The sequence below is a fragment of the Ischnura elegans genome (genome assembly GCF_921293095.1).
Source record: "Ischnura elegans chromosome 13 unlocalized genomic scaffold, ioIscEleg1.1 SUPER_13_unloc_2, whole genome shotgun sequence".
NCBI classification, from domain to species: domain Eukaryota; kingdom Metazoa; phylum Arthropoda; class Insecta; order Odonata; family Coenagrionidae; genus Ischnura; species Ischnura elegans.
The window spans coordinates 1,626,266-1,649,671 of NW_025791658.1; the positions used below are offsets into that span (position 1 = coordinate 1,626,266).

A 23,406-nucleotide genomic window follows, 5' to 3' on the forward strand; every position below is an offset into this window, starting at 1 on the left:
TCTGCTACCTGCTAGCAGCCTGCATCGCAGCGGCGCACACATCCTCGCCCCAAGGTCACCTCACTTTGCGGCAGGGGGAACCATAATGACGTCACACGGGCTTTTCCCAGCATTCATACTTAGCCGTCGCACACTTGAAAATTTTCTCTTTTCATTTTATTTCAAAAATAGATGTAGTCATTTAAAAGCGTGAAATGCGTACTCCATGAGAAATAATCTTTTGATTCAGGCAATAAAAAATAATAGGAAACCACCCTATTTTGCCCAAAAGTTTGTTTTATTGTGATTTCTCAATAGAGTGCCACCTTTTTCAGTTGACCTCTGAACCTGAGATCGCTTCTGCATCGGTGCCATTAGCCAGCATTACCAATGTTCCTCGAAGTATATCTTCGCAAGCACCCCTCAGGACTGACCAAAGGTCTCCCAGCGTTGAGGGGGATTCGGCGACAAGTCAAGCAGCAATGCAAGATCCTCTTGATGTGAGTGAGATGGTGAGTGTGTCTTTATCTTCTTATGCATGCATTGGTTTTCGCAATTTTAATTTCAATACTTGTAGTAATAATACAATATACAGTGCAACCTCGATATAACGACACCCCACGGTGCACTAATAAACACTCGCTATAGCGAATTGTCACTTTACCGGAGGTGGAGCAAATAATAGCCAATATACCTGTTGCGAACAGATATACAGGAACAGGAGTGGTGCGGCGACAGATAAACATCTATCCGATAAACGTAAGCATAAATCCAGACAAAAGGCGATGTTTTTTTTGCATCACTAAACTTCCTTATTCAAACAACGACGTAACTATTCAAACAATTTATAAGCGCCGCACTGAATAAAAATCATGCAAAGCATTGTTTCGTCAATCATTATGCCAATGCACAACCGACGGAGCCATTTTTCTATGCACTTAATTAGTTCCTTTACGTGATCATTCTATTATTTTGGTATTTTCCACTGAAAATTCAAAAATTAACTGATAAAACTGCGTTGCGGTTATTTAATGCCTGAAATAGTTCCATTGGCGTATACAGTAAAACCCCGTATTTGCGTTATCGGAATTTACGTTTTCCCGCAAATTGCAAGTTTTTTTCTGGGTCCCGTCATATTTCCTATCTCTCCAATGTAAATAGAACCCTGTATTTACGCCGTGTTTTTTTCGTTTTCCCGCCATGTGCATCACGACGTGCCGACTAAAAAAAATTTTTTTGCGTAGTAAAACAATTACTCGCGCATATCAGCCCTTAAAACTGTCTTTTGGCTTCCTTTCGCGCATTTTTATTTAAAAATCTAAGACTGAAAGACGTAATGAGAACTATTTTCGGGAAGAATTTGAATGTGGCGGGACAGAACGCCACTAACGTCGGAAAGTTGAACTACGTCCTCTCGTTTTCTGTCAGCGGCGAAAAGATTCACGATATGAAAGTAGGTGTATTGAGCAATCGAGCTATGTATTAATTATAATGCAAGAACTCCTGAAGGAATGTTGACAATAATCATGTAGTCGATAATTTGATACGAGAGTTTGCAAGGGAACCAGACGTGATAAATGCCAGAACTATATAACTTGACCGACATCTGGGATCATTTGCGCTGACTTCATTCAACAGTTGCGTAGCAATTATGGGTTAATTAAATACTTTTGAAAAACTTATTTAAACTTGAATTATCCCATTCAAATAGCAGTGTATCGCAAACTATTGTAAATTTAAAAAATTATGAAGTCCCATGACAGTTTGTACTACGCACTTGATCGCCGAGGAGTATAGGTCAGATACTCGTGTGTTGCCGATCGGCAACTCGAGTTACCCTCAACTCGTACGGGAAATAGAATTGATCCGGCTTGAAAATGGAAATTCGAGGTGAAAAACGGACATTTTTAATTGACGAGAAAATGAAAATTATAGAGATAGTTGATTCCCACACCGGAACCCGCATCGATTCAAACGCTGGCGACTCGAATGTTGGGACTTGGCAATCCGTTCGGATTCCCAGTCTCAACATTCAATACCGTGGTGAAAAATCGCGATGCCATTGTAAAATATGCAAACCAGTGCGGGCATTTATCAAAAAAGAGAATATATGTGAAGAATTCCAGGTAAGAATAAATAGAACGAATTCTAAAAGAGTAGTTTTTAGGTGCAAGATCATCAAATGTCCCTGCAAATGGTGTCATCTAAAGGCCTGTTTACATAGTACATTAACCCGTACAAGTTATTGTCTAAATTATGAACACGAAAATGCACCGTGTATTCACCCAACTTGTGCGTATATGCACGAACAGAAAATAGAACCTGTTCAAATTTGGTTCATGCATTCATAGTCGGATTTAGGGGATGGGGACGTGCCCCCCCACATGCTTAAAAAAAGAGATAAAATTTGAATACGGTTATCATAGGAGGATATATGGGGGGGTGCACGTGCCCCCCCAGACTTAAAAATATGCAAGATTTTTAATACGGTCCGGTTATCATTGCGTTCGTTTTGTATAACGTGGTATCATTGTGCCCCCCCCCTCCAGAACAAAATCACAGCATTGCTTGTGCCCCCCAGAAAGAAATCCTGGATCCGCCCCTGATGGTCATCATTATGTTCGCTTTGTTTTGTGTATTACTCAAGGAGGCTCAATCATTTAATTCAATAAGAATAAATTTGATATAAAAATAAAGAGAATTTTGTAAAGTCTTTGTTATATCTTGTTTTTAATCTCAATTAAGACAAGATATTTTGCCTGTCAGGCCCTCTAGTGCCCCTCCCAGAAAAAAATCCTGGATCTGCCCCTGTCTACATTCATACATATCCCGTTCCGGTCCACAAAAATCATTCATGCAAGCAGAAATTAACTCATACATGTTAATGTATCGTGTAAACAGGACCAAAGGCCCTTGAGAAAAAAGTATTTCCCCACAAGATTGGGAATCGAAGATTCCACGGCATCTATAATGGTTGGTTTGGCAGATTCAAAAATAGGTACAGTCTTGTATATAAGATGGTGAGTGGTGAAAGCAAAGATGTTAACATAGAGACAGCAACTCAGTGGAAAGAATCTGAATATATTAGAGTTCTGGAAGGTTACAGCCCAAAAGATGTTTTCATTGCAGACAAAACAGGATTATTTTTTAATTCTTGCTGCCAGCAAAAACACTGTGCTTCAGAGGGAAACAGTGTTATGGCATAATGCTTAGTGAACAATTAAAAAATTAACATTTTCAAAGCCAGTATATGAATAAAAGTGAAAATTCTCTATTTCCCACGATTTGCATTTTCCCGCAATTTACACTTTTTTTCTTGGGTCCCTAGAAAAGTGTAAATAAGGGGTTTTACTGTATTTATTGTTTCTGTACGTTAAGCGGCAGTGAAGTGAAATAACGCATTACATTTGTTTCTACAGGCGAAAACGGTGGAAGGTTGTATATCGTTCCCGCCTTGGAAGACTTTTTCTATCAGATGATGTAATATCTTCATCATCTACGGTAAAAAGTTTGCTAAGCTTGAAAAATGATGTGATTAAAATTGCCGTTGATGAAAAAAGTTTCTTTTTTAGTGTTACGCTCGCGACGTATTTGAAATAATACACCGAGTTTACCACGGCACTGCAAACGAGAGTTAGTTGTTCTGTGAGTTCTTCCAGCGGCCACCAGGGGATGCTCGGCTACCCACGTGACAAAATAGAGCGCCAGTACGACTTCGACCACTGACGCGAATAGTTCACCCTTATAAATCCGCAACGGAGAATAAATACGTCCATCCGGACAATTCACGCTGAGTATCATTGCTTCGCACATCCTACATCATCGCTAAGGCGCACTACCTACCTTTAGAGGCATCATTGCAAGAAATACCTCATACTGCAAGGGTTTTGTCGGGGAGTTGGATGTAAAAAAGTTCCGTTTCGTCTATGTTATATGACGCGGGGAATACTTCTAAAGATACTTATGATCGGAGTCCTTTCTTCCACGACTTCGGGTTTACACCGCAGGCATCACCAGCAATTATGAGGGGAGATAACGCTTTGGTGCTTCGCATTAGTATAATCAACCTTCCGCACTCTTAAAATTCTCGATTCGCAATCTATCCCTGAAATACTCCGCTTTAGGCTTAGCCCCTTTCTCAGAAGTTCCCGCAGATTTGAGTGGGCAAAACCACCCGAACAAAGCTCCTTATAACTTTTCATCGTCTGCATTCCTTGGGCGCCTTTGTTTTTTTTTAATTTTGCAGAGCGAATAGGAAGATAAATTAATTTCGACATTCTCATATTACTCCTTTATTTTTATTTTCTCGCTTAGACGTGTTTGGTGTTTTTTTGGTCATGGTGACTGCCATCAAATGCCTTCTATTCACGCAACTCACGGACGTGCGGTTATGCTGCCGACTGCTTTCTGCCGCCCGAGGAACAAAAGAAGATGAAGCATTCGCGAATGCTAATGCCACAATATTTTCACCCAAATTATCTACTTATTTATCGAACGACAGTTTACCACATAAATTTGAGACTGAGCACTCCATTAACTTCATTTCTAACAGATCGCTAGCAATTACAGAGGTTAAGCAGTCTTGATGAAAGTCTTCCGGCGGTGAAACCCTCGCTATGGCGAGAGCCAACACCAAAAGGGTCTCGTAAAAACGAGTTTTTCAAGACGCTTATCATAGGGTCAATTGACGGTGCATCGGCTATCTCTCGTTATAGCGGGGGTGTCGCTATAGCCCGTACTCGCTTTAACGAGGTTCCACTGTACAGTAAAACCTCTATGTAGAGAACCTCTTTACATCATAAACCTCCATACTTCATACCACCCCTATGGTCCCATCACATTTACATGTAAATATATAGGCAAACCTCTATGTAGAGAACCTATTTACATCATAAACCTCCATACTTCATGCCAGCCATATGTTCCTGTCAGGTTTATATGTAAATTTATGGGCAAACCTCTATGTAGAGAACCTCTTCACATCATAAACCTCCATACTTCATGCCACCCCTACGGTCCCGTCACATTTACATGTAAATATATAGGCAAACCTCTATGTAGAGAACCTCTTTACATCATAAACCTCCATACTTCATGCCACTCCTACGGTCCCGTCACATTTACATGTAAATATATAGGTAAACCTCTATGTAGAGAACCTCTTTACATCATAAACCTCAATACTTCATACCACCCCTATTGTCCCGTCACATTTACATGTAAATATATAGGCAAACCTCTATGTAGAGAACCTCTTTACATCATAAACCTCCATACTTCATGCCAGCCATGTGTTCCTGTCAGGTTTATATGTAAATTTATGGGCAAACCTCTTTGTAGTGAACCTCTTTGTCTCGTAAAACCTCCACTTATCATACCAAAGAGACAACCCCGAGACGGCCTAACTACTTCCGCATATCGTACTGTAGCAGTTGTTGGTGATGACATGGGTGGATAGCGAGGCGCTTAGGTCGCACGGGCCATACGGCCCGCGCTTCGACTCTATCCGACGGCTACATTGCTGACTGACCACTGACGAGTGACCAGTGACAGAGTGAGTCCCTGAGTGCGTCCCTGAGTGCCAATTGCATCTCCTCCGTGCCATTATATAGGGAAGTGGAACCAGGATGTTTTCGTCCAAGAGGAAGGGAAGAGGTAGGTTAGGCTTTCTTGAAAGTGAAAAGGTGCAAATCCCGAGGCATAGTTTGTCATAGCAGGCAGTTCTGAGAAGTCACACAACAACATATTTATGCATATTCTGGAAATGGAAGATTTCCATTTCCAGATCACTAAAATTTCATGAAATATTTGTTTATGTACAACCTAGATTTTGAAGTGGCAGTCATCATCGAAGATGAGGTGCCTCATCAAAATCTATGTGGTACGAAAATTAATTTGTGCGTGATTGCAAACTTTTTTGCTTCTCATTATCCTTTGCCATTGAAATAAGGTCAGGGGAATTAAGAAATTTCTGAATTGAAATCTGGGAAAAGTTGAGGAAAATGAAATGGTGGCGTGTAGTCTATGGAGGGACATGTTGTCCTGACATGGTAATTGCAATTAAAACATTATGTACCGAACCTCTTTACATCATAAACCTCCACATTTCACACAACCCCTACGGTCCCATCAGATTTACATGTAAATTTATAGGCAAACCTCTTTGTAGTGAACCTCTTTACATCGTAAAACCTCCACTTATCATACCAAGGAGACACCCCCTGAGACAGCCTAACTACCTCCGCAAATCGTACCGAGACGAATAGATGCCATTTACGCAACCGCAATTACAAATATGGAATGAAATTATCAGCAATATGTACCTATTACCATTTTGGTGTACAAGATGGAATTTTATATGCTTTAAGGCATTTAACTGAGAATAGTGTGCCAAGTGTAGTAGAAATTATGATCAATGTAGATGGACTTCCCGTGTGTAACAGTTCTTCCAGTCAGTTCTGGCCAATATTGGGGACATGTGCCAATATTAACTCATGTCAACTGTTCCTAATGGGCTGTCACAGTAAAACCTCTATATAGTGAACATCTTTATCTCATAAAACCTCCACTTATCATACCAAGGAGATACCCCCGAGACAGCCTAACTACCCCCACAAATACTACCAAGACTACTAGTGACCATTAATGCAGCCGCGATTACGTACCTGGAATGACATTTTCAGCGATAATTGTTTCACCCTTATTTTTTATCTTATACACCTTTCATATGCTGTAATTTTCATACTTATCATTAGTTATGGCCATTTTGTTCCATATAAGAGCATACCTTACAGTAAATAATAAAAAAGGCATCCAACTATCCTATTCATTTTAAGTGACTGTTGAATTTAGAGAGATCACATCGTTTTCTCTCGAATCATGGTAAAAATCATGCGATAGGGCTCGCTTTCTGTAATTATTTATTAATAAATACATGTTCACTAATGCTTGCAAATTTGTTTAAACACATAAATATAATGGTTTAATAGAAGTGCCTTTCATTTCCGGAGGATATGGAAAAATGGTGCCTACCTCTGAAACCTCTGTATAATGAACCTCCATACATCAAATTGCCCAAATTTTGGTCCCCTCCATCACGATGTAAAGAGGTTTTACTGTGTCTCACATCTCTTTCATTATTTTCAGCATTCTTTGTCAGAAGGAGGTATGAGTTATTCATCCCTGCAGTAATGAAAGAGTCAGGTCTGTCGATAGGTTATATCTTTCGTTGAAGACAGAAAATGTATTCCGTCTGCTGTGCTTAGAGTTGATGGCAATTTAAAAAATCCTGTTGTGACAAAATATTCTCTCTGAAACTACATGATCATGTTAAAAATTCATACAGTGGAACCTCGTTAAAGCGAGTACGGGCTATAGCAACACCCCCGCTATTACGAGAGATAGCCGATGCACCGTCAATTGACCCTATAATAAGCTTGTTAAAAAATTCGTTTTTACGAGACCCTTTCGGTGTTGGCTCTCGCCATAGCGAGGGTTTCACCGCCGGAAGACTTTCATAAAGACTCCTTAACCTCTGAAATTGCTAGCGATCTGTTAGAAATGAAGTTAATGGAGTGCTCAGTCTCAAATTTATGTGGTAAACTGTCGTTCGATAAATATAATGATTGACGAAACAATGCTTTGCATGATTTTTTATTCAGTGCGGCGCTTATAAATTGTTTGAATAGTTAGTCGTTATTTGAGTAAGGAAATTTAGTGATGCAAAAAAACATCGCCTTTCGTCTGGATTTATGCTTACGTTTATCGGATAGATGTTTATCTGTCGCCGCACTACTCCTGTTCCTGTATATCTGTTCGCAACAGGTATATTGGCTATTATTTGCTCCACCTCCGGTAAAGCGACAATTCGCTATAGCGTGTGTTTATTAGTGCACCGTGGGGTGTCGTTATATCGAGGTTGCACTGTAATTAATTTTCTCGATTAATCTTGGTTGTTTGTGTTGGAACAAATTCTTATTTTTGTCTCATATCATGTTCATAAATTTGCCATTGCCTAAAACTTTTACAAGAGCATGCTCCACCATTTTTCTTTCGCAATGCATGGAACGTGCAGGGTAGAGAATAGGGTGGTTTCCTATTATTTTTTTATAGCCTAAATCGAAAGATTATTACACCTGGAGTACGTATTTCGCGCATTTAGATTTTTAAATGACGATATCTATTTTTCACGATTAAATGAAAAGTGAAAATTTTCAAGCGCGCGAAAATGCAACGCGTAAGTATGAATGCCGGGAAATCTCTCCGTGAGACTTATTTCTGGTTCCCGCTGCCCCCCTGTGAGGTGACCTTGAGGCGAGGCTTAGCGCTGATACGACGTAGGCTGCAAGCAGGTAGCTGAGTACCCTGCTGGCTGGTAGCGCTTGTCTTAAATAAGGATGATTAATACCTTATCAAATGAAGAAAACTTTCCGACCTTAGCCAGTTTTAATAAGTGATTATTAAGACATGTTTCCCTGAGCTCTGCGCCTCATGCATGCATTGGTAACCTCAGACGATGTATAACTCCTATCCTCTCGTGTAGAAACTAGGTCCCTGTGACGTCACGTGGAGTGGCATCGCATGGGCGCCAATCTGGCCCTTTTCAAATGAGGATAAAAATGGACCATTGCCATTCGTCTAAACCGCTATTTCTAAAACGAAATAATTTGTATATTTTGAAGACACTAATGGTGGGTAACGAATCGCAATCAATGCCTTTCGTTTTCTTTGATGAAGGAAACTACCCTATTACGATAAGGGTCATGTGAGATTCCTTTGAGAAATACCCAGAAAATGAATCTGAGGAATCCTTCAAGCGGCATGAAAAGGTGAGAGTAGTTTGCTACCCGTGAACAGTGCCATGTTTTCTCTTTCTCCAGCCAATCATTAGATGGCAGAGTCTGAAGAACTTACTGAAACCTCTCTATAGTGAACCTCCATACATCAAATTGCCCAAATAGGGTAGTTTCCATCATCATCAAAGAAAAGGAAATAAATTGATAGCGATTCCTTACCAACCATTAGTGCATTCATAATATACAATTTACCGTATTTTCCGGCGTATAAGACGACTTTCTAGCACCTAAAATCTTTTTTAAAAAGTCGGGGTCGTCTTATACGCCGGGAATGTGGCAGCAAGGAGGAGGGGTGGCCGCACTGAACAAACACTTCACACATTTGCAGAACCCTAACCCTAACCCAGTGCTGAGATCTAATATACCAGGCTTTGTGAACTTCCATGTTAAAAGGAGGCCAAGGGAGAACCAAGCAAGACAATTAAACCAACGGTCGGAGGCACTTCAACACAATCAGCAGAGGACAGTTGTGAATGCAATGCATTAACAGGCGCGTGAGCACGGAATATAAATCAGACAACTGGCTTTAACACTGACATACGAAGCAAAAGGCAGTACACTACCTCCCATTCGAAATATGGGCACCACACCCCGAAACACTACGATGGTGCTTCATTTTCACTTTATAAAATTAAAGACATCACACGGATCACGAGAGCTCCTGACTTGCCAAGACAACGAATTCAAAACGTGGTCACGTGGTAATAACGGCCGTGGGGCCACGTGAGCTCTACGGAAACCCTCCCCTACTTCCCCCTTCCACTCTCACCTCCCCTACACCTTTCAATATTTCTCTCAGATGGCGTTGGTGCAAGCTACCCGGAAGCCCCATAAGAGATCGCACTGGTTGTAATATACCGTATAAATGCCAAACAGTCAAGGCCCCAACATGGCTCCACTAACAAGAAGAAAGAAATATGAAGCCAGTTTCAAACTAAAAGTTGTAAACTTTGCCATGGAACATAATAACTGCGCTGCTGCAAGACATTATGGAGTAACAGAAAAGATGGTTCGTGACTGGAAAGCAAACGAAAAAGCACTGAAGAATATGCCAAGGGGTAAGTGTGCATTAAGAAGAGGCACCCCACATTGGCCAGAACTCGAAAAACATGTAGCAGACATGGTGAATGAGCATCGCCAAAATGGTTATGTTGTAACACGCAATAAAATATGCTTGTTTGCACTTCAGTGGGCAAAATCTAATCCAGATCACAGCAACAGATTTAAGGCCACTGTATCCTGGTGTACTAGATTCTTAGAAAGGCACAATTTGGTACTGAGGCAAAAGACAAAAATTGCACAGAAATTACCTGCAGATCTTGATGCCAAATTAAATAACTTCCATCGATACGTAATAAAACAGCGCAATAAACATGGCTATGCGTTAAATAGTATCGGAAATATGGATGAAACCTCAATGAATTTTGATATGGTTGGAAATAAGACTGTCCATCTAAAAGGTGAAAAAACTATTTTAATTAAAACAACAGGACATGAGAAGTCCAGTTTTACAGTGGTACTAGCTTGCACAGCTGATGGCGCCAAACTGAGACCAATGGTTATTTTTAAAAGAAAAACAATGCCGAAACTCAAGTTCCCTGTTGGTTGTTTTGTACATGTGAATGAAAAAGGCTGGATGGATGAAGAAGGGGTAAAGCTATGGCTTGATAACGTATGGAGCAGGCGACCAGGTGGACTTATTAAAAAACGTAGCCTACTGGTGTGGGATATGTTCAGGGCTCATTTAACTCCCAGCACCAAGGAAAGGCTTGCGAGACTAAATACAGATTCAGCAGTTATTCCTGCAGGATTGACATCATTGGTACAGCCACTGGATGTGTGCCTAAACAAGCCGTTTAAAGATCGCATTCGAGAACAGTGGAATGAGTGGATGGTTAGCGGTGAGAAGTCATTCACAAAAGGAGGAAACATGCGTGCTCCACAGTTGGATGTTTTGTGCAAATTTGTTATAAAAGCCTGGAATGACATTGATGCAAAAACAGTAATCAAGTCTTTCAAAAAGTGTGGCATATCAAATTCGTTAGATGGTATGGAGGACGACTACTTGTGGCAAAATGAAGAGGAAGTCGAAGCTGAGACCACACCATCTGATACGGAATTTGATCCATATGATGATTGCCTTACAAATGTAGAACAAGACGTTATTGATGTACTAATGATATCAAATGACGAACAGGAGGATTTTAAAGGTTTTTAAATGGAAACTGCGTTGCTGACTCGCAGTGACTTGCGAGCTCTCTCTATCGTTTGTTAACTTCCTTGTATCAGACTGCTTTAGGAAAAGTTTAATCCACTTGCACTGTTTTAGTTTTATATGTTTTATGAGGAACTGACTTATGTTTATTAGTGACCGTTTTCATGCTATCATGTCATGCCATGATGTCATAAGCATATTAATTAAAAATTTCTATATTGAAATCAAATCTGATGTTTTTTATTTACCGGTAGTGTGCGTTGGAAAAGGGGTAGTCTTATACGGAGAGTATAGCACGAATTATATATTTTAACAAAAAAGTTGGGGGTCGTCTTATACGCCCAGTCGTCTTATACGCCGGAAAATACGGTATTTTGTTTTAGAAATCCCAGTTTAGACGAATGGCAGTGGTCAATTTTATCCTCATTTGAAAAAGGCCAGATTGGCGCCCATGCGATGCCACTCCACGTGACGTCACAGTGACCTAGTTTCTGTACGAGTAGATAGGAGTTTTACATCATCTGAGATTACCAATGCATGCATGAGGCACAGAGCTCAGGGGAACATCTCTTAATAATCATCCATTAAAATTACCTAAGTTCGGAAAGTTTCCTTCGTTTGATAGGATAATAATAATCCTTATTTAAGCCAAGCACTACCTGCTAGCAGGGTACTCTGCTAGCAGCCTGCATCGTTTCAGCGCTCAAAGTCTCGCCCCAAGGTCACCTCGCTTGCGGCAGCGGGAACCTAAAATACGTCGCACGGACTTTTCCCAGCATTCCTACTCAGCCATGGTGTTATCACGCACTTGAAAATTTTCTCTTTTAGTTTAATCACGGAAAATAGATATCGTCATTTGAAAATGTAAGTGTGCGAAATGCACACTCCAGGAGTAATAATCTTTCGAATTAGGCGATAAAAAAGTTTTAGGAAACCACCGTATTTTGGTCCTCTCGATTACAATGTAAAGGGGTTTTACTCTATCTCACATCTCTTTAATTTTTTTCAGCATTCTGTTTCAGAAGGAGGTGTGAGTTATTCATCCCTTGCAGCGATGACTGAATCTGAAGACCAGGGGGCTCGTGAAGGCATCTTGCTGTATGAACTGTTGACTAGTCCCAGGCAGAAATTGCAAGGTATTGCAGACTATTAACCTTTTCCCTACTATACACGTATATATATTGTGTGGACGTTTCCTGACCTGGGAGATGATGGCTGTATATTTTACTGGAGAGATTTTCCTAGCCAGGAGAATGAAAGCCGTATAAACACGTTTTCTAGTTCTCCCCCATTTAGGATGGTCGTGGGTTTACGTCGTCTTTGTCTCAGGACCCAACCCTGCAGGGTTTAGGATTTACCCTCGGAATCCGGGAGCAGGTACCCGGACCCCTCGTCTTTTATAACCCCTCTTTGCGGTAAGGGACAGCGGTCGTACAATTGTTTATCCAGTCAGTTTTCGAAATGAATATTTGTTCATTTCTCATAAAAAATTAACTTAGAATTGAATTATTTGTCTTTTGAGCAGCGTTTTTATTTTTTAAACGAAATTCTACGATAAATATTAACTTATATCTCGAGTTATGTATAAACATCAACATGGAAATTGTTGCTTTATTGTTGCATGGAAATTGTTGAAAAAACCTTAGAACTTCGTTCAAAATTTGACACTGCTCAGAATAAAATGAGGAATTCAATTCAAAGTCTACAATTCATGTGCAAGCAACAATTATCCATTTGCTAAATATATATAAGCAATGCGTAAGTGGACCGCGAACCAATGCCGCAGGTATGGTGGTAAACCCTGATATGAGGGAGCACAACTACTTTCGGAGTCCGAGATAATGCAGAGTCCCAGCGTGGAGGGGTCGAAAAAGGTTCAGCGAGACCCTTCTTAATGAATGTCCTCCAAAAATGCTCCGTACCACGAGAAAGAAGAGTCTTTTGGGGCTCAGTACTGCAGTCATGCTAAGACGAAAACTCCGCCGTCTCGAAAGGGTTAAGAGTGAAAACTCCACAGGAAAACTCGTCAACTGGACTGAAATCAGGGGTTTCATTCCCAAATACAAACATCTTCATTCATATATACAGTACACTCACAATTACAGTGAAATGTCGTAATAACGAATGCCAGTGCAACGAAATATTCAGTATAACGGAATTATTCTCCATCCCTTATAACGAAATTTCCAGTATAGCGAACCTATATCGGCGGTCCATAGGGTTTTTTAATAAGGCAAGTGAAAAAACTTTTATATAGTTTTTTAACCCCTTGCGCTGTAATGAAGAGTCTATCTCGTCATGAACTTTCGATGCCAAATCACACAATGACAAGTGTATCTCGTCATCGGATTTTCATAGTTTTAGCACTATTTTGAGGAACAATATAATTAATTTGAAAGGTTAACAATGTTAAATCATTCATAGTGTACACAAATAATTCATATTTCATGAAACATGATGCATTGGAAGGATTAAAATTATTTTATTCGAGTAGCGATGGCTGTGTTCCCCATGTTTAATGATCACATTTTATTTCAAGGTGCTACATTGATTACAAAAATCATTTCATTACCTATCATTTAAAAGAGTACCACAGAAAAAATAAATAGAGAACAGGAGAACGATATTCAGAATATAAATCGATGTGGAAGGGGTTAATTGGTGTTCTCTGCATTCTATTCGGGTTTTCACCACGTCCGTTGTGTTTTGGCAACAACAGTTTTGCTGACATTGCAGTCAGCGTCTTCAGGTCGAAGGTGGGGAAACATGGAAAATTTTCCGCCTTATATAGGCAGAAATTTTCTGCCTTTTATAGGCGGCGGCGGCCTTTTCATCCCGCTGCTGCCCTCTCATTGGTCGGTGGTTGTCCATCTCTCATTGTTGGTCTCCCATAGGTTGGTGGTCGGAGAATCCTCTTCCATGCAATATGCAGGCGGTAGCCTTGATCCCTGTTGGAATTCGCGTTTTTGCTATCTCGATAGCTTCTCTGATGAGGCGAGGGAGGTATTTATTTTCTTTTGCTATTATTCTTGCGTCTTCAAACAGTATGTTGTGTCCAAGTTCACTCCAAGCATCCTCAGATATGGTTGAGGGTTGGACTGTTGTCGCCAAAACACAACGGATGCGGTGAAAACCCGAAGAGAATGCAGAGATCGTCTGATCAACACCACGATAATCTTCGAACGTATCTTAATTGGTGTATTTTCTACGAGGTACAGCATACTTCCGATTATCTCCCCATGACTATCAGGCATGATTATCATGGGAGGAGGCGGCACGAATATTCGGATAACACGAATCGTAATCCAATCTTTCATTGTAATTTTCATGTTTTAGGCCAATCAAACTATCAATAGATAGATGATTTGCCTAAATAAATAATAAATACATAGATGTTATCATGTAAAAATATAAAAGCGTGAAATGCGCACTCCAGGAGTGATAATCTTTCGATTAAGGCAATAAAAAAATAATAGGAAACCTGAGAGATCTGGCGGGATCCTCCCTCAAGATAATTCGACCAACTGTCCTAACCAGGCGTCATCCTGCCTATATACCCACCCGTCCGCCAAGGAATAGGGGCCGAGCAGGCATAGGGAGGCAGGACGGTCCGGGAAGGACGGTCGGCCGGATTATCGGCGGAGGGAATATACCGCCAGGTCACTACACGTGACGTATCCTTTATTACGCGTATGAACAATACAACAATTTCTGATACATAAAATAGAAGGCCTCTTCCCTTCTCAAATGATTGAATAACAGACATATTATCACAAAATATATTCACATTTGAAAATTTAGGTAACACTTTTATGGCGTGAATGGCGGCCATTAAGGCGGCCCACGTTTCTGCTTCGTAAATTGATAAGATATCTGGGAGAGACCATATCTCCGTAAAATCTATACATGGTATGACCCACGCCACCTGGAACGGCAGAATAGACGTCGAAGGTTTGTTGATAAGCACTGAATTCCCTTGGCGACTGCCAAATGCCTTCGTGCCTCCGATTGAGTGGAGAGCTGCGTCAAACCGATACTAGGATTGTTGACCAGTGATTATGATGTTGACTTCGTACATAGATAAATTAGATGATTGAAAAGTTTATATTGTTGGGAATAATTTCGTTATTTTCTCATTGTTTTGCTTTCTTTGATGCACATCTTTCCTTTGCCACGTATTATAGTATTGCCACATGCCTTTTAAGGCGGCTTGCGGGGTATATATAGATGTAGATATAATAAACAATTTTAATTTTTCCTGGTCAATACTTCTGACGAATATTTCTCGGGTTTTCAGCCAGGTTAATTCTTTCATATGAGCCGACGTTTCCTGAGACGACTTGTCTCCCATCTTCAAGGCCGTGTTACTTTATGGACGTCCAATTTCACACCGAAGATTTTTCAGATTAGCGCAACCAGAAAAGTCTGTCGTGGCGGAACACCGCATTAACGAAGACCATGCTATTAGATGGGGAGATACAAAAATCCTTTGCCACGCACGACGTTAATGGGACCGCATAGTTAAGGAAGCAATAGAGATCCGCCTCAATCCCAAAAATTCCAATCGGGACACCGGCTTTCATCTTAGCAATGCATGGGCACACCTGTAATCAGCCATGTATAAAAAACATAAGGGTTGAACGTGATGAATTTAAAAAGACAATCGGACGACACCTGAGCCGCATTGTTGTCCTCGGTAAACGGTCGATCCAGTTCAGTGTGAAATTGGACTTCCATAAAGTAACACGGCCTTGAAGATGGGAGGCAAGTCATCTATCAAAACGTCGGCTTATATAAAAGCATTATCAATAGTGTGGTTTCATATTATTTTTTTATTGCAAAAATCAAAAGATTATTACTCCTGGAGTACACATTTCACGCATTTAGATTTTTAAATGGCAATATATATTTTTATATTGTGACCTCTCGTGCTGGGTCATAGGGGAGAATGGGAGGGAATGGGGTGGACTAGAAAAGGGGAAAGGCTTTTTTTTTTCTTTGGGAGAGGAATGGGGAGGGGTCACGGAAAGGGAAGGGAACGTATGAGTGATCTCTTGGTGATCGGTGTGCTTGAAAGAACGAGAGCGTTCTACAAATCCTTCGTTTAACACAAATTTAATGAAAATAACATACATACATCATACATCACACCTCCGCTTCCTTGCGGGCTTATGCGAGAATTCGACCGAATATAACATTAAAAGAAAATTGAACAAACAAGTGAAACAACTAATTCTCGCCCGATTGATTTTATCAGTTCATCTTGCACCATCTGATCACAAAGTTAAATACAGTATAATCACAAGAAAAATGTACCCTGTCCTTACAAACTAATACACACATACTCACTCGCACACTGGGGGGGAATTGGGGGGTGGGGGGGGGAAATCGGAACACAGTAAAGATCGGGGGGGGGGGGGCTCTTCTGCACTGAATGGGGGGGGGAAACTTTGGGGATCAGTTAGGGGTTTGTAGACGACACTGGTCCGGGATCTTCTTAAATCTTGGGGAAGGGGAATTGTCTTATTTCGTGGTTGGGGTACGGGGATGTGGTACTTATCAGATCCGGGTCACGTCAACGCCGAGGGCTGAGTTTCTGCTGTCTTTGCGGCTCCTGGTGAGGGAAGTTGCCTTCTGCCGTGTCTCCTTGGTGGGATGGCGCGGGACGGCCTTCCTTTGGCAACGGAAAATTACCAGTCAATCTCCTTTCTCCTATCGCACTTCAATTTAGCCTGTCCACCCACGCCACATCCCGATGAATCTCCTCCGGCTGCATCTTTCGCTAGCAACACTTCAATAAAAAAGAACCAGGCCAACTTCTTCCTTCAGCTTCGCACTCTCGCGTGACCCGTCTCTTTTTCTTTTTCTCCTCCCCTGGTGGCCAAAAACGCAGGGTTTTTATCCCCCGAAAGTCAGGGTGGCGTACCTGGGGTGGGGCCGTCGGAGGGTCCGTAGATGGACACCCTGAGTCATACCACACTGGGGGAGAGGAGGGGGGGGGATTTCTTCGTCGTTGCACAATGAGGGAAAGCGGGAGTAGCGTAGTTTCCTTCATCAAAGAAAACAAAAAGCATTGATTGCGATTCGTTACCCACCATTAGTGTATTCATAATACACAAATTATTTCATTTTAGAAATAGCGGTTTAGACGAATGGCGATGGTCCATTTATATCCTCATTTGAAAAGGGCCAGATTGGCGCCCATGTATTGCCACTCCACGTGACGTCTCAGGTACCTAGATGCTATAGGAGTAGATAGGAGTTTTACATCGTCTGAGATTACCAATGCATTCATGAGTCACAGAACTCAGGGAAACATCTCTTAATAATCACCTGTTAAAACTGCCTGAGGAGAAAGTTCTCTTCATTTGATAAGGTATTAATAATTCTTATTTAAGACAAGCGCTACCAGCCAGCAGGGTACTCAGCAACCCGCTAGCAGCCGGCGTCGTATCAGCGCTAAGCCTCGCCTCAAGGTCACTTCACAGGGGGGCAGCGGGAACCAGAAATAAGTCTCACGGAGAGATTTCCCGCCATTCATACTTACGCGTCGCGTTTTCGCGCGCTTGAAAATTTTCACTTTTCATTTAATTGCGAAAAATAGATATCGTCATTTAAAAATCTAAGAGCGTGAAATACGTACTCCAGGAGTAATAATCTTTCGATTTAGGCAATAAAAAAATAATAGGAAACCACCCTTTTGAAGGGGAGGGGGGGATGAGTGAAAAGTGAAAATTTTCAAGTGTGCAAAAATGTGATGGCTGAGTATGAATTCTGAGAAAAGCCTGTGTTATGTCATTCTGGTTCCGGCTGCCGCTGTTTGAGTCCGCCGTGGTGCGAGGCTATGAGCGCCACTGCGATGCAGGCTGCTAGCAGGTAGCGCTTGGCTTAAATAAGGATTATTAATCCCCTATCAAACGAAGGAAACTTTCCTACCCTAGGCAATTTTAATAGGTGATTATTAAGAGATGTATCCCTGAGCTCTGTGCCTCATGCATGCATTGGTAATCTCAGACGATGTAAAACTCCTATCTTCTCGTGTGGAAACTAGGTCGCTGTGATGTCACGTGGAGTGGAATCACCAATCTGGCCTTTTGCAAAAGAGGTTAAAATTGACCACTAACATTCGTCAAAACTGGGATTTGTGAAACCAAATAATATGAGTACACTAATGGTGGGTAACGAATTGCAATCAATGCCTTTCATTTTCGTTGATGAAGGAAAATATCAATACAGTGGAACCTCGATCTGTCGTTTTTCAGGGGGATGGATGAAAAAAACGATGAATGCGGGAAAACGATCAATGCGGGAACGTTTGTCCGGGTTGCCTATGTCCCAGGATCCGCTGGAGTTTTGCGAATTATGACATTCATTAATGGATTCAAACGAGATTTCAGCTGATTACAGGAATATTATTACTTCATCGAAACACTTAGGTCATATTGTTGATTCGACTTATCTCTCTTTCTAAAATCCTAAAGGAACAAGCCGCCTTGCTAAAAAATGTTTGCACTCCACTCGGAATTTTCACGGCTATTATGCATTTCTGTCTGATGTAAAAATTCTTATCCATCAAATGCAATTTCATGTACAAGTATTTACAAGAGAAATGTGCGTGTTATGCCTCAAGCAACTGATTTCGCCGTCACAGTGATTGGTTATGAGATGGATCAAGAAGGCCAAAAATAGTTTATTATTTGAAATGTTCCTTTCTAGCAATTAAATTTTTAATATGATTGAGGCAATGTGGCGTTAATCGTCAGCGGCACGCCCACCTGATCCTCGGCTTCATCCCACTTCTTGTTTTCACCAGGGATCTTGCTCTACCCCCACCCCTGCCGTCATGTGCTACCGGACATACTGAGGCGTTCTGCAATATTCACGTATTTCTAGCTCGGATTCTTTTCTTCGTTTTCAATTATTTTCAGTCCATCTTTTAAAGTTCTCGCTTATGTCTTCGTAAGGGCCATGGTCCGAAGACGAATAAGAATAAAACTAATAAAAATGAAACCGGACTCCATTGAACCCACACGGAAAACACTCGCTAGTTTTAAGTCAACCCACCCTGGAAAGTACGGAACCACTCGTACGAGGTGAAGTTCGGCACTAATGCTATCGCGTACGGCGTAATCAGAGCTTATTGGAGAGGGTGAAGCATGACCATATGACTGCGCAATGAAATTTATTATCCTATAGAGAAGGCAAATTACCCACTCATTTCTAACAATAAGTAGCGTAGCTCTAGATGAGCAGATGAATTCAGATTGCTAGTAGAGAGAAACAAAATATCCTGAGAAGACATCACTTCGTTAGCAACTCAGACAAGTGAGACTTGTAGCATAGCTCATAAATTGTAGCCAGACGCCCTGTTTTCGAAAAAAAATCGCATCAACTGCCGTGAAGCCCACTGTCAGCTGCGAGGATATCGATATTCGCCAGAAATCACCATCGTATTATTCCAACTATTTCCTTGCTTAAAATGCTTAAATAACGTTAGAAATATGTGGTGTTTGGTATCATTCTTTACTGAATTACGTGCACATCACTAATATCTCAATCTAATAAAAGTATAATACCAAATACCGAAATTCATTTTTAGACACCTTTTGGGCTAATTGGTGATTCATGCAGCAGTTGACCTCCAGAGGTGGGGATCTTTGAAGCGAGTCGGCTAAAAAAAAGTCAGCGTTCGAGAAAGGGGGAGGCGTGAAAAAGGTTTCTTCTGCTCTCGAGTAACTTGATATTTTCTTTTGAAGCTAAGGTTGTCGTAATACGATACCTGCTCAAGCTGGGACCTTTTTTTTATTTCGGAGAAGAGGAAAGCTTCAACCGGGGGGAGGCGAGTGCTGAATGGAGGGGGATAGCGGATCTTGTGAAATGCGCTAATGTAACTATCCCACGGCACTCTGCTTCTCCCTATCGCATTTCTATCTCCTGGGGAAGATTTAAACTATGTGTCTGTCGTTATTAGCCATAAATAACACGTTGTAAACACTTCGTCTCATTTTTATCAAACGATGAGTGCGGGAAAATTATTCGACGGGACCGCGATCTTCAAACGATCAATGCGGGAAAACGATACTTCGGGGAACGATAGATGCGGGAAAAAATTACATTGTCTTTATGGAACTTAATTTGGGACCAGGAGCAGCGAACGATGAATGCGGGAAAACGATGAATGCGGGAACGATAAATCGGGGTTCCACTGTACTTAAACTCTTTACGTGATTGTGCCTTCAAAACTTAAAAAGCAACTGTATGGGGATCTCAGGATCTCATTCTCATTTACAATTCATAAATTACGTGCTCTTTCCTGTAATTCAACACCATGGCCCTTATTTTAATGATATAATATCTTGTTTTGCTTAACTTATTTAACGGTGGAATTGTAGAATACTTATGCTCTAATGATTTAATATCTTTCGGTATGTCTGCATAAATACTCTTAGTCGAACATTGTTTATACGAGATGTTTCATGCCTGAAAAAATTAATCTGAAAATGTGTGATATTGAGTGATCGTATTTTTGATACATTCTCAAAGCACTCGTTTAATTAAGCTCCTAGGTGCAAAAAAATACGTTAACGTTGTCATAGCGTAGAAACTAAGGCGTTGAAACACCATGTTTACCGATTAAAAAATACTTAAACCCTTACATGATCATACAAATCCCTCCTTCTTACACAATTTCCAGTTTTTCCTAAGTGTCCAGTGTTCGGCCTTCCCTCTCCACGCGGACGATCTCCGGGTCAAAATCACATGAATGTTTAACCCTAACATACGGGCAACATATTTTTCTGACGTAATCGGGCAAGGTGAGTCCAATGGACTCTTTTAACTTATGCTTTTAATTTAAACTATTAAACAGTGAACAATATTACTTTTCACATCAATTTGTACATATTGTGCGCTATAGAATCATTTAACAGAAAATTGATTATTTTTTGTTTAACAAAAGTTTTACATTACTCATTAATTTCATAAATAGTCAAACAGCGAGTACAGTGGACTCTTTTGACTAATTCTTTCTGTTTTCACTACATAAAACACCAAATATTTATCGTTACATGTACATAGTGATGATTTTACATCATTTTGACAATTCAAACCAAAAATTTGTGAAATGCACATTACTTTTTTTACATTTCGTGCAAACAGACTCACCTTGCCTGGATTTGTGGGAATTCAGGGGAAAAAATTATTTTTTAGGTTGCGTTAATTCCGAAAGAAGTTTGAATTACACTAATTTATAAATAACTAGCTGACCCGGCGAACTTCGTACCGCCTAACATTCAATGAACTTATAGTTTAGTTGCACCATTTATAAATAAAGAGCGGCTGCATCGTTTTAATAATATTTGATTTATTATAAATTAAATGAGAAAATATTGATGAAATTAAAATTATACGCAATCAGTTGTTGGCTATTTGTGTTATTAACCGTAAAAAAATGTTTTTAGGTCTAAGTCCATAGCGTAAACTTGGCTCGTTCACGGGGCAGGTTAACGCAACGCCAGACCGACGCTTGACTGATGCTCAAAACAGTGTAAGAAAAGCCCCTATGAAGCAGCATTCGTATGAAATGACTTTAGGCGCGCCAGTTATAGTATCTCTGTTTGGAAAAAATGCACTGCGTAAACGTGCTGCATGCGTAAACGCACCACGGTGTGCCCTACACATTAGGGTTTAATGTCTTGCGTCAAGCGCCTTCTGATAAACAACAGTTTTTGTTTTGTTATCAGGCGCAAGATAAAGCGAATGAAGCTAAATAAAAATAGCGAAGCGAAGCAGGGACGCAGCGAGGGGGGTTTTTGGGGGTTAAAACCCCCGTAAAAGCTCAGAGAATCTTTTTAAAAAACAATTGGTTATTAATATTAGGGGGACGGATGAGTCACATAATATTTAACTGTTCACACAGCTGAAAAACCTACCATTTTGAACCTTTTATCCTAAAAAAATTTCTGGGGAGGGCCCCCACACCTCTCGTTTACCTTGGCGAGTTTTCTATACCCTACAGACCCGCTAGTATTAGCTGCGCCTATCCTTAATTCCTAGCTGCGCCCTTGAAGCGAAGGAAGAAATACAGCGGATGATTTACCGACTCGTAAACATACCACATATTATTTACCATGAGAAAATCATGGGTTTTCACTGACACATGAGAACAAACATCACAAAAACTGAATGACTGACCATGCGGTTTGTTAATCGTTATCACGAATGCAACACGAATTGGAAATTGAATACGTTTAAGCTCAAAAGGGCATATAAGTTGGGATCATGGAATCTTCGGATTGAGAACTTCCTCATATTTGAATTTTCCTTTCAGTATAGTGGCGTGAATCACTTTCATTATCAGTTTTTTTAATAACCAAACTCGTTCCGTTGGATAGTTTTGGTTGGTTTAGGTTTCGAAAGATCATGAACACAGAGCCTACCTTTAGCTGTAAATCGTGCCGTGGTAAGCCAGGTGCGTCCAAGGACTTTAAATATTCAGATAGATAGTTGGTGACTTCGTCTTCGTTTATTACAAAGTTAAAAGATTTGAATTCATGCAGAGTACACGGACATTACTGATAATCAACAATTGCTTGGAGATTTGTTTATACACACAGTAGTTATGTGTTTGTTGACAACTCAATTCGAGCTGAGCTTACCTCTAATTCAATTATTTTAATACTATTTTAATATTACTTTAATATTTTTAGCACGTTTGAACATTTTAATTTTTTTAAATATTGTTAAAAATCTTATTTTTTTGACCGTCTTAACAATCAACTCCTAAAAACATATCTCGAAGATAAAGTTGAATTTTTTTGTGAACTTTTCCTATTTTTTAATGTCCTATATGTTATCCAAGGCTGAGGCGAATCCAAAGAGCCTAATGTCACTAAAATCGGTGCAGCCGTTCTCGAGTTATAAGTGTTCTAACTAACACGATTTTCGACTTTCTTTTATATATATAGATATACAATTAGAAGAAGTAAAAAAATTTACAAAATGCTGACATTTCAATAACATAATAAAATTCTCAAAAATGTGATGCGATGAGTCCAAGACACTCACCTTGCCCGTATTAGGGTTAACTTCGAGGAGATGCTTCTCCACAAAAGAGGTGGTATCCCTTTTCTCCCTGCATTTTCTGTGCTCCTTCACGCCTGTATTGACGCTCCTGCCCGTCCGACCGATGTTCACTTTATTACAATCCTTGCACTGTATTCTAGAAGCCCCTGATTGTTGCGCAACCACTTCCATCGCCAGAACCAGGGTTGATTGATTTAAATCACTTTGATTTAAATCACTTGATTTTTATTTTTAAAAATCACTTTGATTTAAATCATAATGTGATCTATATGT

The 23,406-nt window shown here is 40.4% G+C and overlaps 1 protein-coding gene across 3 annotated transcripts in view; it reads left to right on the plus strand.

The window, feature by feature from the left end:
• Positions 1-23,406, plus strand: part of LOC124172689 — a 44,734-nt gene that overhangs the window by 12,142 nt on the left and 9,186 nt on the right. For 2 of the 3 annotated variants that reach the window (XM_046552151.1, XM_046552149.1), the window contains exons 4-5: positions 315-491; positions 12,059-12,185. In XM_046552151.1, coding sequence (XP_046408107.1) covers positions 315-491; positions 12,059-12,185 — 304 coding nt within the window. The remainder of the gene's footprint in view (positions 1-314; positions 492-12,058; positions 12,186-23,406) is intronic. The other variant, XM_046552150.1, reaches the window with a different exon arrangement.